The sequence below is a fragment of the Galleria mellonella genome, unplaced genomic scaffold, assembly GCF_026898425.1.
Source record: "Galleria mellonella isolate WM207_F2 unplaced genomic scaffold, CSIRO_AGI_GalMel_v1 utg4535, whole genome shotgun sequence".
Taxonomy (NCBI): Eukaryota; Metazoa; Arthropoda; class Insecta; order Lepidoptera; family Pyralidae; genus Galleria; species Galleria mellonella.
In genome coordinates, this window is record NW_026442101.1 from 69,892 (window position 1) to 87,127 (window position 17,236).

Consider the following 17,236-nt stretch of genomic DNA (forward strand, 5'->3'; position numbering starts at 1 on the left):
TCACCTAGATGACAGATTGTTTCTGACGATGGGAATGTAATTTATTACCACTATTGAAGATCGCGAAATTCAAAATGTTTTTAATATGAAAATGTACGGGCTTCGTAGATTATAGTTATATATGTAAACAGTTGGCCGTATGATCCCGGCATTGAACAGGTCACCCCTACCTTTCCCGTGGGTGTCGTAAGAGGCGACTAAGGGAGGGCGAAGGGTGGACAGCAGCGTTTCTTTTAAAACATTTCCAAAGTCTAACTGTGGTCGCTAATTCGCCTGCCAAGCGTAATAACACAAGCGTGCAAAATCCCCGAACAGGGAGGCTTATGTCCAGCAATGAATATGTAATGGTTGAAATGATCGTGATGATTTCAAAGTATCAATAGTGGTATCGATTCCGAGGTGTCGTTTCCTAAATGTATCTCTAAAACCAAAATGTTATCGTCGTAATAATAATTTTGTTGCATTATCGAATCAAAATTGTAGACATAGAAAATGATGCGTCACAGTCGAGGCAGTGAATAGTTGACATATGTTTATAACCGAGCGGCGCGTGTACAGCGGCGGCGGCGGTCGGCGCGGTCGGCGCGGGCGGCGTGGACGAGGCCGGCGTGCCGCCGCCGTCCCGCGCGCGGTCCGAGGCGCTGCTGGAGACCAACTTCGAGTGCGAGGACTCGGACTGCAGCCCGCTGCCGCTGGCCGACGCCGCGCGGTCCTACAGCCAGCCTCTGGAGACTTCCATGTAGTATTGCGTCGTGCGCGGGTCCGCACGGCCTATAGACGTCCCTGCTGACTCGACTCGACGACGCTGCGCGCCGACGAGTATTAAAAACTGTAATAGTAAAGCAATGAAAAGACTGAGCGTGAACGGAGGTGTCTTACTAGAACAATTGTATTCTTTCCCATCTAACATTTCCAACGAGTGCCTTAGGTTTTTGACTGTACTTGAACATTCCTGTTGCGTTTCTATGTACTTACGCACTCATACTTTATATAACGAGGAGATATATTTATACATATTTTAAAGCTATATATATATATATATATATATATATATATATATATATATATATATATATATTATATATTATAGACAGAGAATATACGATCTCAATATTTTATTTTTAAAAATAAAATAAATTTAAAAAAGCCTTACTCGTGTGGTCTTCTCTGCAGGTGCGATATTTCTGTAGGTAAATGTCCGAGCTCGACGAACCGATACATTACCTGTGCAATGATTCCTATTGCAATACTTTAATATTAAGTTACGTCGTCCGTCCCGATGTTTATATACATATAATTAGAGAAATGTTTAATGTTGACCATATATTATATGAAATATTTGTTCTATGAATAAATAATCATAGCTAGCATAATAAGTCCCTAGCGCTTACTGACACACATTCCGAGTCCATGTACATATATATACCTAATGGATATGTTTATTGACATTAAGTTTTTTTTTTCTATTTTTCTTCTATTTTAAGTAAAACATTTTACATCACTCAATGTATTTTACCTCTTATTTTTATACTGTAACTTTATTTACACATATAAGCTGTGAATAAACTCTATGTACTTTTTCAAAATAATATAATGACTTTTTTCTTTTACAATTTTAGAATATGACAATGTCATAGACGCCAAAATAAAACCGAAAAAGTTATTTGATACATTAATGTGTTTTATTTGTACGAGATTGTACCCATAACTTCGATTATTATTAGAACCAGGCGGTTCTATATATGTATATATAATTTCCTATATACAGAAGAATAACAGCGAAGTCCTCAGGAATTGCAATCCATTGGAGGTATCATGGGCGAAACAGTATACACTGGTATTATGTCCATGGTACTGCTCATGTCTATATGCGACGGTTACCATTTTTCATCACCAATATAAAAAAATTAATGTATAATGGGTGTCACGGTATTTTATATCGTATCAAATGTTGCTGTTCGTGACTATAGGCGACGTCATCGTGTTTGTCATTCTATGTTGCAAAAAAAGTGAAATCCATGCACTTGGAATATTTTCCCCTCTTTCTTTTCATTTAAGAGTTTTCTCTTGTCGGTGCGATTAATTCATGCATTTTCTTCCAGTCAGCTTTATCCCAGGCCATATCCTGAATTTTGCCCTATTATAATAAAATTTATAGATACTGCAAATTTCAAGACATGGGTGAATTAATGACGATTTCACTGCATAAAAGTCTCAGAATTTTTTACCTAAAAAAAGTCTTCATATAACGAAAATCATGAATTAAAATAAAATAAAAACAGCACTATATAATACTAGGTATGTATCACAATAACAATAAATATTTTTTGGATTCCTTGACCTACCATGCACTTGTCCATACCGCTAAGTTATATTTAGTACCTATGGAGGCACCCAAACACATAATATGACCGTTTCCAAATTTTTTAAACAGTATATATATATTATAAAGGATGCGAAATAAAAAAACCAATTTTCTTAGATGTTGCCTAAGCACTGTCAGAGCACGCACTAAATCAAGGAAAAAGGTAATTCTATATTTATAAGTATAGTGCGTACCCTCAGTACTTTTAATTTTTATTTATAATGGACTGTATTAATAATAAAACTATAAGTGGGTACATTTATATAGGTATACAAAAATAGGTGTAAAAAAGTACAAATAATAATAATATAAACTAAATCGTAGTGCGTCGCCTACATATATATATCTCTTTCCTACACAGCTATGTAAAGTGTATATATTCTGTCTTTTATCACTGGTCCTCTGCCAAAACCTTTATAATAAAAAATCTCGGGTTTCCATCAAATTGTTTTTGACAGTTTAATGCTCTTGATAGATGTCAACTTGACAATGACAATCATATGACAATATTTGTAATAGTAAAGTGAGCATTGATGGATATATGAATAAAATTAAAATCCGATTTCGATATTTAAGAGACATGGAAACAAAAGGCGGAACTTTTGCGTTACATTGTGATTAGTTCACTAGTTGTTATTGTGATAAATTATTAATATAAATTTTTATTGTTGATTAAGGCTACCCATTGACCACAGCTTGTAACGATGGATCCTACTGCTTCCGTGAATAATGATATTATTGAAACAATAGAAAATGAGGAAGAAATCTTGGACGACTCCGAAGAAAGAGAACTTGTCACCGACTCGTGTAGTACGAAGGTGCTGGACAGCAGTGAACAGCCCTGCGACCGATACTGGATTGTGTACATATTATTTTACTTATTTGGAGTCACTTCTCTCGTACCTTGGAACTTTTTGATAACTGCTAATGATGTAAGTGATGTTAATATTTAGAATCCTCTGGTTACACGGATCAAATTTAAATACATTTATAATTTAGGTGGTGTCATATCTGACAGTAATTTTTTAGAATTGTGTTCTAAAATGTACTACATCACATTGTAAGGATCTTTCAAATTCAAGTTTTATTTGGAAAAACGACAGTTGAGTTCCTTGGCCATTATTATCGGCAAAAATTACATTCTGAAATTGGTAGTAGGATCATAAATAAATTATATTAAAAAAATCTTAAAATTAAGATTTCTTGAATTTAAATTATTTCTGGTGTTATGACAGTACTCCTATTAGAATATTTCAGCATGCTTGCAGAACATAATATAACATGTATAATTTTACCTTTACCTTTTTGGCATATCATGCATACATTATACATATGGAAGTACTAAAAGTGTCTTAGTTGTAAAAATATTGAATGTGTAATAAGAATAAATAGAAATAAGTTTTATATCTTTGAGTCGACTGACAGCTGCAGAATACTATCTAATGTGTACTGTGTGTTGTATTAGGGTATCACAATTGTATAGCCGTTAATAACAATGTACAATGTTGTTTTAGTACTGGATGTACAAGTTCCGAGATGTGAATCCGAGCAACCTCACAATGGTTGTGAGGAAAACACAGTTCCAAGCAGAGTTCACTTCATACCTCAACGTGGCCACAGCTGTTCCCAACTTGATCTTTTTAATCTTAAATTCACTCTATGGACATTTGTAAGTGTATTTTCATTGTATATAAATTGTAAAAATAGGATTTTCTTATGCAACTTAGAATGGCAAACAAGCTGACGGCCCACCTGATGGAAAGTGGTAACCGTCGCCTATAGACATGAGCCATATATATACCATGGACATAACAGAGTATATTGTTTTGCCCATGATATCCACCCTCCCTATACATTGCCATTTCTGAGGACTCAGATGTTATTTCTCTGTACTCTATAAATTCACTGCTATATTCCATCCATTAAACCAAAATACAGCTATGCACATACAACTTCTTCACAGTATAAATACAAATTGGACAGACGTACCCAAGCAAACGACTTTTGTACAAAGTCTCCATCTGGTAATAATAGTAAGTATGATGGTAATCTGGTAAAGGATGGCTTGGTTTTTCTCAAGATTGTTCAACTAGTTTTTGGACCATTTGGCAATATCAGACTATTAATATTATTATTGATTTGACTTTATTTATAACTGAAAAAGAAAATTTCTTAATTGAATTTTATTTTTTTGAGTGTTTGTTCTATGTTTTCAATAATGAGAATGATTTATTAAAAGAAAACCTCTTTGAGAATGAAATGTCATTGTATCAACCATGAAATGTTTACAGAGTATCAATAAAGAGTAGGCTGCAAGGATCGCTAATAGTGATCATGCTGTCATTCCTGGTGACCACTGCGCTGGTGCAGGTCAACACAGATGACTGGCAGAATGGGTTCTTTATTGTCACTATTGTGACTGTTGTTATAATGACAGGTGAGTAATTGTTTGCTCGTGTTAGTAAGTTTACAGTTGATAAATAAATAAATAAATAAATTTCTTACTGAACATATTTTGTACATTTACATTGTTTTTTTACTGAAACAATAGTGCATAAAATTAAGACAAATACCTACAATAAAAAGGCATTTGTGTTATTTGATTAAGTGCTATCATGCATTATTTGCTTTTGGAGGGTGTTACTTTTAAATTACACATTTAGATAAAATTCTTTTATTACTATGTAGAATTCTTTACATAGTAATAAAGAGCACATTATTATCAGTCATTACCGCCCTACTATCTGTTATATTCAAAGACATCATTATGAATCTTTCTAAGTGTTATCCAATATTCTTATCTTAATGTTATTCCAGAAGTTGTCCATGTTACATTAACATTATATATGTACTCTCTAAAGTCATATATTGTAGAAGAATAAATACTTTTCTCCGATATAAACGTTTCTGTTATAATTTTAATTTGGCTAGATGATAATTTATTGTATCTTTTAATTAGGTACAGAAATAGTTACCAAGAATTCAGTTGTTATCTTATCGCAATCTTTACTTTCCAGTTTGTTATCGTTGTCTATACTTGATACTTGTATTAAAATCACAATGATAATGTTCATATTTATTTAAATTATCTTTATTCAAATAAACTTGTTTACTAGAACTTCATTTTTTGAATCTACCGCAAGGTTGGAAGGTTGTTAACTATACTAAATTGAATTGAGATGAGATTTATTCGTAAAAATATGACTGTAGTTTTTTAAGTTTACTAATATATATGTATAGATTCAGTCTTATTATTTATTTCATACAAGAGTTCACCCATAACATAATCTATTTAACTGCAGTAAAATATAGTATTTATTCTTCAATAGTATGTGTGCACCAAACTTGATGATGAATGGTTTGGTGGCTACTGGTTGGGTGGTTAAGGTTCCAAAACAATCAAACTGACTCTCACATTTGTAGTGTTGGTCGACAAAGGCTTATCAAATTTGGATACTTCATTTCTGATTACAGTCGTGTTCATATTGTTTTTAATATGTTTAAATATCTAAATAAAGAAAAAATGTGTTATTTTGAACAATAGTTATGTGCATGTTTGAGAAGACAAAGAAACGAATCGTATAATCGTACATAGTTATCGCGTCTACTGAGTCATAGTTCATTGTTGTAGGTAGTCCTACATATGGTAACACATGTTAAGAAAACTTAGTTTTAAACTTTTTTTAAGAACTTTAATTCGTTTAACATAAATTGTAAACTGATACGAATTGTTAATGAGTAGATACGTACACATTGTCGGATAATTGCTATCCACATGTAATATAACACGAAACGACCGTGGTTCGCGGTAGCACAAAAACGTGTCATAATGCGTAACGGATAGACACGTTAACACTGTTTAATACTTTCATTAATAGTTTGTTACAATACAAACCTCGAGTGATGCGGGCTTTACTAATATTCTCGAGTAAATATTTGGATATGACACGAGTGGGCGTATATCGTGACGCGTGGGTGGTGTCGGCAGCGGCGAGCGCGGTGTTCATCGGCGGGCTGATCGGCATCGCGAGCCGCTTCTCGAAGGAGTACATGGGCGCGGTGGTGAGCGGGCAGTCGCTGGGCGGCGTGGTGGCGGCGGCGGCGCAGGTGGTGGCGCTGGCGCTGCGCGTGTCGCCGCTGCGCAGCGCGCTGGCGTACTTCGCGGCGGCGGACGCGCTGCTGGCGGCGGCGCTGGCGGCCGGCGCGGCGCTGCGGCGGCTCGCCTTCTTCCGCCGCCACGCGCGCCGCGCCGCCGCGCCGCCCAACCGCCACCGCGCCGCCACGCCCGCCGCCGTCGCCCGCAAGGTGGCGCTGCCCGCCCTCACCATGTTCACCGTGTTCGCCGTCACCATGGCCGTGTACCCGGCCGTCACCGTGCTGGTCGAGTCGCACCCCACCACCGCCGGCACCGACTGGAACAGTGAGTACTCCTGCCCTGCGCCGCTCTGCCTACATAGCTAGTAGTTGATATTCATTTTCACTGATGAAAGATTCCTTTGACACTTTAACGACATGATTGCGTATAGTAATATATTTGTAAGTATATAACTATTCTAGAGGATCAGTATTACCAGTAAGTATTCGCTGAAGGTGTTACAGGTGTACGCACCGACCGAGTATGTCATACTCCAATGATGAGGTACAGGTAATGTTTAACGTTCCTCTAAATCTCAATACATATTATTGATAAGGGGCTTTAACACTAAATTTGGAAAGACGATGAGATAACTGTGATATCGGGCAGCGAAATCCGAGGAAACATCAGTTGGCTGCCTTTATGAATAAAAATCGGTAAAAAAACTTTTAAGTTAAACGGTTTTATTTTATGTGCACTGAAAACAACAAAATAAATAAATAGTTACTTACCTATCAACCTACGTAGGTGATCTCGGTCATTAATATCTCTGATGGTAGTGGTTGTCATAACATGAACCATGTCAGCGGCCGAAAGGCAGTTCATGAGAGAACACTAACACCAGGGTTTGCTTGGTAGGTAAACTAAGCAGCCCACACTATAACAAGTAGGTATTTTGACCTTCTAGTTCAGAAATATTTTAGTACTAGGCAGAATAGCTTTTAGGCATATTAGACTAAAATAAAAACGTGGGGCCCATTAACTATTTCTGTATTACATTCTACTATACTAAGTGTGGATTGCATCGACTTATTATAATCGTCATCATCATCATCCTAGCGGTTTATCCCGGTCGCATCCGAAACCTCATAGCTTCGGAGTCCATGGTCCGCTGAATCGACTTACTATAATCGTAACTGGAGGTTTTGACCATCAATAACCAGCCGTTACGGCTTCACCAGCGAACGCCGAGCTCATGATCTACCAAAGTATAAGATATGCTCTGCTATAGGTATGATTTCAGAGGGGCCCCACGTTTTCATTTTAGTCTAATATGCCTAAAAGCTATTCTGCCTAGTACTAAAATATTTCTGAACTAGAAGGTCAAAATACCTACTTGTTATAGTGTGGGCTGCTTAGTTTACCTACCAAGCAAACCCTGGTGTTAGTGTTCTCTCATGAACTGCCTTTCGGCCGCTGACATGGTTCATGTTATGACAACCACTACCATCAGAGATATTAATGACCGAGATCACCTACGTAGGTTGATAGGTAAGTAACTATTTATTTATTTTGTTGTTTTCAGTGCACATAAAATAAAACCGTTTAACTTAAAAGTTTTTTTACCGATTTTTATTTTCTTGTTTTTAGTATTTAGTGAAATTGTTTACCGAATATTCCTCATTCTATTCAATTCATTCAGTGCATCATTATTACATGGTTTCTTACCTGATAATTTAGTACAATCTAATTCCTCAATACATAGCCCTTCCAGAGACTTGACTCGACTTAGAGCCACGTATGCTTGTCCTTCCTCAAACCATTTTGAGCTCAAATATACTACTGCATGGTCGACGGTGCTACCCTGCATTTTATGGACGGTGAATGCCCATGACAAAACTAAGGGCAACATCCTTTTTTCAGCCGTACCATAATTGAATTTTGCTGGAAACTGTATGGCTTTAGGGTAAATAACGTGCATGCCGTCTGTGCCAAAGTCAATTAAAACTGATGATATATCTGTTTCGTACATTTGGGTTCGACGGAACTGAGGCCAAACAATTTCTGTAATGTGGCCTATAGCGTCATTTACCAATTCTTTTGTAACGTCAATGTTGGACCGCAACATTACTTTTGCACCTACAAATATTTCAAGTACTGATGGTAAGCCTCCAGTCTTATTTATATTTGTTGGTATTTTTTGTTTATTGTTACCATGTTGTTCCCACGATTAAGGGGCATTTTGACGGTCAACCCCCCCCCCCCCCCCGCCGCAGTCCAGTAAAGGGGCAAGGCTTAATATACAACAAGATGCGCCCAATCTTGAGGGGGAAGCGCTTACGACATTACATTTTTATCCACCCTAATGCCATACAGTCCTCGGCACGTTTTAACCTATTACCTTAACTTGGGTGGTATAACTATCGCTTACTAACGAGGTATCTAATTACCTTTTTTTTTTTATCTGCCCCTCTAACGTCACACAATCTTAGACGCAACTGTTCTCGATACGACTAATCATGCCCCCACCTAATACGCCATTTTGTAACAGCGTCCATCTTGAATTTGAAATTTTGACATAATGACAGTATTCTGCAGTGTAGTCCTATTATTTGATACCCATATTGTGGTGGTTGTGGAAAAATATGTACCTAGTCCGCCATATTGGAACGGCGTCCATCTTGAATTTTAAATTTTGACATAATCATCGTGTTTTACTAGTGTAGCCCTTTCATTTGATACCCATATTGCGGGGGTTAAGGAAAAATATGTAATCCGCCATTTTGTTTCGGCGGCCATCTTAGATTTATAATGTTATTGATTTTATTATATTGTATTGTCATCTAAATTAAATGTGTGTACCAAATTTCAGATCAATCTGACAACGGGAAGGTGCTTAAATTCCAATTTCTAATTTTGACCCAAATAAATAAATACCGTACAGGTCGAGCTAAATAAAACCGTTTAAAAAGGAGAACTTTTTATGATGAACTTCCAGAAGCGGCTCTAAAGGGTCTGGCCGAATTCTGACAAATACACAAAAAATGAGGTAGACTTCATCATGACGACTAATTGCCATTTGTTTAATAATGTCTCGGTGATCAACAGGTTGAAAACCTGAAGTGGTTACCGAATGCTAAGAAGCACACTGAACCTGAATATTAAAAGTTTACGTCTGATAAAGTCTACGCTTCGATCTTCGTATGCCTTTATCCAAAATCTCGAGAGATTTCAACTTGAATTGTCAAATCGCTTTCAGTGTCTGGTGAACTGTGAAACTGGACGATTTAAACGATAAACTAGTAGAAACTGTCCAAGCAGCTAAATCTAAAAGCTAAATTTCGCAAGCCCCAACGTTCAAATAGAACTCAAAAATTGTCTGATCGGGCGATCAGATCTAAAGGGCTTTAGATCTCAGGAGAAAACTACGTGAATTATGGTCCCAGTCTTCAATGTCTGCGTCAAAATTTAGGCAGCTTAATAGGCAAATCTCCGTGTGTATACGGCATGACATACGCCAGTTCAGTACTATATGCATTGAACAGGCAATAGAGCGGAACCAAGGCTCCAAAGTGTTCGCCAGAGATTTGGCTATTGGGCGAAGCCAACTGACAAAGTTGAAAACCGACACCGGTGATATAATTTCCGCCATGTCTCAGATTTTGAGCGAGATTGAGAAGTTCAATGGACAGCTGTACACAACGTCGTTAGCACCGCATACTAGTGCCAATAACGACCAAAGAGCTAAAGTCACTCGACAGTATACCGATGATACCTTGTAACGCAGACAGCTGTACCAGATCGACCATAGGCATATCGAAGTGTTAAAGTGTATGGACAGTAAGGCTACGATGTCTATCCGAGTACAGACCCAGAGTACGAGACCCATCCCAGTGCAGAAAGATTTAAGACTGGTTGATGTCATATCCCCGACAGTAATACAGTAATTACCAGAGGGAGACTTTGTACAAAAGTCGTTTGCTTGGGCACCTCCGTCCTATTCGTGTCTCTACCGTGAAGCAGTTGTGTTTGCATGGCTGTGTTTCGGTTTGAAGGGTGAATTTACAGGGTACAGAGGAATAACACCTGAGTCCTCAGGAATGGCAACGCATGGAGGGTATCGTGGGCGAAATAGTACACTCTGTAATGTCTATGGTACTGTTCATGTCTATAGGCGTTGGTTACCACTTTCCATTAGGTGGGTCGTCAGCTTGTTTGCCATTCTAAGTTGCATAAAAAAACCTTATAAGATTGCTTATTGCAATTATTCGATTGTAGTAGACAAATTATTGTCTGTCAATAGTATTGCAAATCCGTCTCGTTTATACAATGGTACATAACTTTATTAAAATTCTTGGATAAAATGTAACAAGGATTTTTTTTCGCGCGCGAGTCCATGGATATATCAATGTCTTTGTCTAATCGCTGCAACGGTTTCCAGATTATTTTTAAACACCTCATATATTTCTGTGCATTATATAAATACCAACAAGTTACAGTTTCGTTACGGAGATATTTATAGCAGCCGATCGTATACTATTGGTGATTTATTCCGACGCCCGCTGGCCGCTAAGGTCACATTAGAAATATAAATATTGTAATTAGTTATTTATCTTAAGTAGTGATCATTATGTATGGTAACATTAACATAATATCGGATCGGACGGATCCTTATACGTAATATTTGTCAGATCCGTCAGTATTCTACGACTATGACGATATATAAATAGATAGATAATTTATTTGCATTACTTACAGCACACAAATTACAACATACATACACAAAAAAAAAGCGAGATAACATAAATGATAAAAAAAAAAAATACACAAAGCCAAATACAATTTTCGTTTATGAGTGTGCCATAGCAATACAAAATGGCCACAACTCAGTTTATTGCTTCGCCCTCAAAAGAGCAAAGCACTGATATTCTGTTGCGGCCAAAGACGTATACGAGTACTACGTTCTTCTTAAAACACGAACAATATGAAGAATATTTAATAAAATGAAATATAGAATTGTGATGAAAAAGTTTCATCATCATCGTCATCATCATTTCAATCATTATTCGTCCCTACTTTTTTTTTAATGGGTGATAATGGTATGATTACCCCGTCTGAGCTATCGGTATACGCTGGCGGGGCGCCAGTGATAGATGGCTGATGAAGATGAAAGCAGGTCAGTTAGCCCATCCTGACGAATTTAACTAGAATTAGTCACGATGGTTTCCAGAAGGAACCACGTGGAGGTCGACCTGATAGGGTATATTGCTAGTAACGTGGCTATTTGACCCCATTACTAACAATCCCTTTCTCCTATCTGTCCCCTACTGGACATCCTCCATAGATTGCCTCCTCCATAGACTGCCTCCTCCATAGACTACCATAAGGAGCGGTCCTGAGCCACCTGCATCAACTGGTTGTATGACTATTAGTGGGAGGGGGGGTCAACCTACACTGCGTGGGGGGAAAGGGATTGTTAGTAATGAAGACTGAGAATCCCATTGCTAGCAATATGCCCGACCAGGTCGACCTCTACGCGGTTTCCTCTAGAAACTATCATGGTTAATTCCTGATGAATTCATCATGACGGGCTAACTGGCCTGTTTTCATTCTCATCTATCACCCTTCACTGGTGCTCCGCCAGCGTATCCCGTTAGCGGAGGTGGAGCTGCCATTCCATTTTCATCTATCAAAAAAACCTACACTGCATTTACTTGTACGCGGTCACTACTTAAGAACTATTCTTGTACATATTTGTTGTAATTACGTATCTTGTATTTCTTGTATTGATTGTAATTACAGGCGGTCGTAATAAGTGTAATCGTATTCCCATGTATTATGTTAATTTGACATTTTACCAATTGTTTTTAGAGCGCATGATTATTTATTGAAATATAATGAAGTATTTTTGTATTTTGCCAGACATATACTTCGTGCCGGTGGTGAACTATTTGATCTTCAACTGCGGCGACTACTCCGGCCGGCTGGTCGCCGGCTTCCTCTTAAAGGTAACCAGACTAGTAATATACTACGATAACAAGTTATTCATCAAAGATAGTGTTCCAAATGCTAATCTGTTTTATTTAAAAAAAACTAAGCCAAGTTGAAAATAGAAATCTATTATACTCGAACAAGTTTCGGATTTGCTTTTATACAGTATCCTGTAGAATGGTTGGCTCCAATTTATCTACGTATTAGCAATACGTATTGAGCGTGCGTGTTGTGGCAGCCCACCAACCAGTGGGTGGTGGCGGGCGCGAGCGTGGTGAGGGTGGCGGGCGTGGCGATGCTGATGCTGTGCAACGCGCAGCCGCGGCGGCACCTGCCCGTCGTCTTCCCCTGGGACTGGGAGTACATCATTATCATGATCCTGTTCGCGTTCTCCAACGGGTACCTCACCAACATCATCATGATCAATACTACCAGGTCGGTCTACTCCTGCTGTTATATTTAGATAGATAGATCATTTATTTGCATTACTTACCAGAGGGAGACTTTGTACAAAAGTCGATTGCTTGGGTACCTCTGTCCCATTCGTGTTTCAACCGTGAAGCAGTTGTGTTTGCATAACTGTGTTTCGGTTTGAAGGGTGGGATATGGCGTGAATTTACTGGGTACAGAGGAATAACACCTGAGTCCTCAGGAATGGCAACGCATGGGGGGTATCATGGGCGAAACAGTATACTCTATTATGTCCATGCTACTGCTCATGTCTATAGGCGACGGTTACCACTTTCCATCAGGTGGGCCGTCAGCTTGTTTGCCATTCTAAGTTGTATAAAAAAGACTTACAGCACACAAATAACAACACAAACATACACATAATATATACATAAAAAGAGATAAAAGAATGAAAAACAAAAAAAAAAGCAACTTAAAAAAAACAAGCAATTTTTGTTTTAGAAGTAAATAGAAAGTAGAGTGAGAGATCTATTTATGTTCAAGCTAAGTCCCTTGTGGAATAAACTGCGAGGGTGCAGTGCTAAAGACATTTGTCATTATATAATTTTTGCTTCATCAATACTTCTAACTTCTCCCATGTATCAATCTCTAGTTGTGGAGACTTGACTCCACACATAATTCAGATAGTGATAAACAAAACTAATAAAAGATTAACTCGTCAGTTATTTTTAGTTTGAGCGAGAATTTAAATAAACTGTACAAAACTGAATACATTTTAAACTATAATGTGCTTTCAACTCTATCGCCATACATTTTTATCCAGAAATAAACTGAGAATGAAGTAGTGATTGGTTCTATAGATGTGATTGTTAAATTCATATAGAATATGAAGTCAAATTGTAATTTAAAACTTGTTGACTTTAAAATATATACTTTGATATATGCCACAGTCACGTACAAATATAAGAAATGCCTTCTTTACGCGCTTCATTGAATTATTAAAGGAAAAACAGAAGGACTATAACACGAGCATAATTTATATTCACACTGGAAGCGAAATGGATAACCTTTTGTTATAGGGCAAGATGTAACCACGATCCTCGTTCGATTATTGATCATTGTAGTAATTGTAGTGGCCTTGTAGCTGCGCCGCTATCACACGATCACTACTAGACATTTCAAATCGACTTACTTTTGTTAACGACATTTGAATACTATTTTATGTGATGAACGAATAATACTTACCCCTTAAATACGGTTGTACTCGCTTTTTTTTAATGGTGAAATGGTAACCTTGCCTGCGTTATCGGCATACGCTGGCGGGAGTGAGGATAGGTGAGAATGAAAAGGCAGGTCAGTTAGCCTACCGTGATGAATACGCCTGGAATTCAGCACGATGGTTTCTAGGGGGAAGCACGTGGAGGTCGACCTGACACGGTGAAATGCTAGCAATGGGACTCGTACGCATTGGTAAACTGTGTGTGAGGTGTACGGTGAGTCCGTTCGCTGTGCGAAGTGGTGTAAGGTAGTGTCGGTGCCGGCAGGGCGGTGGCGGCGCACGAGAGGGAACAGGCGTCGTCGCTGCTGGCGGCCGCGCTCAGCCTCGGGCTGGCGGCCGGCGCCGCGGCCGGCCTGCTGCTGGTGCGGCTCGTGTAGGCGGCAGCAGCCATCTACACATGTACACACACTCACGTGCAACACATTATATCACTGGGGTTCACCTAACGCTTCAATTGATGTTTTGTAGTATGTAATTCAATGTAGATCTGTCTGTACAATGCCACACTAGATGTTGTATGCAGCAGATAGAATGCAGCTCAAATATGTAGACCAATAATATTAGCACGACGATCGAGAGTCATGTTATTATAATATAAAAAAAAATAACTTTAGTGTGGTCACCAATCGAGCACTCATCTCTGTGTAACCGTGTACGCCACAACATATCATTTTGAATAGAAAGAGGACGAGGATGAAATAGTTGGTAAAATAGTTTGATAGGAGTAACATATGACAAGGAACAAACGATGCCAATCGGTAGACATGAAGAGATAGAGAAAAACTTCACAAGTCACTATAGATTTGCGATTAGTTCCTCCTGCACGAAAAAAATGTAGCAAATAAATGTAAATATGTGATATGTGATTAAAATGTGGCTAAATAATCCAAAGATATTCCAAAAATGATGTGCCGTGCACATGTGAGTGACGCCGTGAGAAGTCACATTCACATCCGCGTGTAACCTCTCGACGTATGATAATATTGACCGCAACAAATACAAGATATGCGATGCAAGATAAAACATAGGATCCATATTTATGCGGCTACGGTAATACTATAGTTATACTTGTTATAGTTTCGCCAGTGTCCGATAGTTACGCAGCTGCGTGTGCAATGTAGTGTCTCGTTGACCGTGCATCGCTTTACATATTTGTAACAACAAATATTTTTATGTCGTAGCCACAGTTACCAGTTTGTTTGTGTTTGTTTTTAATGTTTCAACATTTTGTTATTATCTGCTGTACACATTCCATGTTATGTTTAGTTTAATTATAGGCCAATTAATAATTATGTTTTAAGTTGTTAGTATTGGATTAATTATAAACGAATTATTGACAAAGATCTGTATAGAACATACCAACAAAGTTTATATATATATATATATATATATATATATATATATATCATTATTATATATATATATATATATGGTAAGCTAGTTTATGTCCGACGGTGCGACGTGGCGGGAACTTTATTACATTTGACATTTTGCAATTAAATTTACGCATCGTTTGCAATGTAAGGATACGATGTGTATAGTTGTGTAATGCGCCTGCGTGCTGCCTGCATCATTTTATTATTGGACGCCACGTGCCGCCGTCTCGATGTGACATGTGTGTATGTCGTGTTCAGGGAACTCTTAGAGTCGTTGCCGAGCTCTTGCCTGCTGTGCTGCTGTGTCGTGCTTCGTGGGATCACGGATAAATGTCTATATCATACAGTTATATACGAGTACAGTTGATAAAAAAACATATTCAATGAATATGAGAGAAAATGGTGCCATATGCACTTGGTTTCTGTCTTTCCTTGAAAAAAAAAAGAAACAAATTTGATCCTTTGACTTAATTCTTGATGCCTATATGCATACATAGCGGGAATTTAACAAACTTACTGTTTGTTGTATTATTAGCATATAATAAGAATTAATTTAACGAGAACCTAGTTCAATATAATTAGTTCATTTAGCACGTGACGTGTAATGATATAAATATTTTATAACTTCGCTACGCGTGATAGAAGGACGAGTGCGACGGCGGCTAAGGACATTTTACTTTATTATTTTTGTCAACTGTACTTATATAGGTATATAATGTACAACAACGAGATACATTTTTAACATGAATGAAACTCGCGTGATCTTTATATGTATCTTTTTGTGATATTACATGTATTGTTAGTACGTAAGTAATTTATCAAATGTACCTATCCCAATAGGAATCGAGTGAAACGCCATGTTTTTAGTAGTGGTGTCGATGTTTCTTGCAATTATTAATTATATATTAGAATGAATAAATATTTTATTGTAAATAGTGTAAGAGAAGCTGCAAAAATAAATTCAGAACTAAACATAGGTGGCTACATTATTAATCAGTTTTAAGAGTAACGTATCCAATAGATATTTGTATGAAGGAGTTTTTGAATCGTGTACAAAATAGAAACTGGTGTGACGAGTTAGCGTCGGTAGCTAGTATTGAATTTTAAATAATAACTCGGTTACACATTGTTTAACATATAATTGGTCATCAATTTTATTAGCCTACTCTGGTGAACACAACGCTTTAGATCCGATGTTTCGATTCCTACTGGAGACAAAATCGACTGAGTGCAGCGGGCGTCACATTACACCCGTCTGTCCAGTGACGTTCGCTGCTTATGTCTATAAGCAATGGTTACCATGCTCCACCAGGTGGCTAGTTTAGTTTGTCATTTACAATAGTATATATTTTAATTTACCACAAAGTGTGTCTGTACTTATTGTACACACCCATCTCCTGATGTAATCCAATAGTTTTGTTGAGTTACGCATTAATAAAATACATTTATGTACTATTGCAATGTTTCATTTCGTATTCAAAGCCTATGTAACTTTCTGACATACTGTCTTTACTGAATTTCAAAATACCAGGCGAGACTACAAGTATTCTATATGGATACAGATGTATTTCAAGAGGGGAGGAGGCGAAGGGAGCGAGTCTGTTTTTTGCAGAACGTATTTATTTTTAACTAGCGACCCGCCCCGGCTTCGCACGGGTGCATATTACTTCACATCACATTAGAAACCTTTAAATTTATCAGTGTTTCTCTACTACATTATGCATGTATTATACATATAA

The 17,236-nt window shown here is 37.7% G+C and overlaps 2 protein-coding genes across 3 annotated transcripts in view; both read left to right on the forward strand.

Moving 5' to 3' along the window:
• Positions 1-1,672, forward strand: part of LOC113512642 (protein bark beetle) — a 40,624-nt gene extending 38,952 nt beyond the window's left edge. For both annotated transcript variants that reach the window (XM_052898594.1, XM_052898595.1), the window contains one exon: positions 559-1,672. In XM_052898594.1, coding sequence (XP_052754554.1) covers positions 559-743 — 185 coding nt within the window. In that variant the 3' untranslated portion in view covers positions 744-1,672. The remainder of the gene's footprint in view (positions 1-558) is intronic.
• A 1,187-nt stretch (positions 1,673-2,859) lies between these two features.
• On the forward strand, positions 2,860-16,952 carry LOC113512372 (equilibrative nucleoside transporter 3). The gene is made up of 7 exons (XM_052898600.1): positions 2,860-3,297; positions 3,880-4,034; positions 4,657-4,802; positions 6,354-6,785; positions 12,363-12,448; positions 12,670-12,866; positions 14,387-16,952. The coding sequence occupies exons 1-7, from the start codon at positions 3,070-3,072 to the stop codon at positions 14,496-14,498; spliced, it is 1,356 nt and encodes a 451-aa protein (XP_052754560.1). The 5' UTR covers positions 2,860-3,069; the 3' UTR covers positions 14,499-16,952.
• The last annotated feature ends 284 nt before the right edge of the window (positions 16,953-17,236 follow it).

Bases quoted from the DNA above. Each gene is read 5' to 3' on its own strand.
- LOC113512372 (XM_052898600.1), top strand. From the start codon at position 3,070: ATGGATCCTACTGCTTCCGTGAATAATGATATTATTGAAACAATAGAA. The intron at 4,803-6,353 runs GTGAGTAATTGT...TGGTGTCGGCAG, and splicing joins GACTGTTGTTATAATGACAG to CGGCGAGCGCGGTGTTCATC. The intron at 12,449-12,669 runs GTAACCAGACTA...GTGTTGTGGCAG, and splicing joins TCGCCGGCTTCCTCTTAAAG to CCCACCAACCAGTGGGTGGT.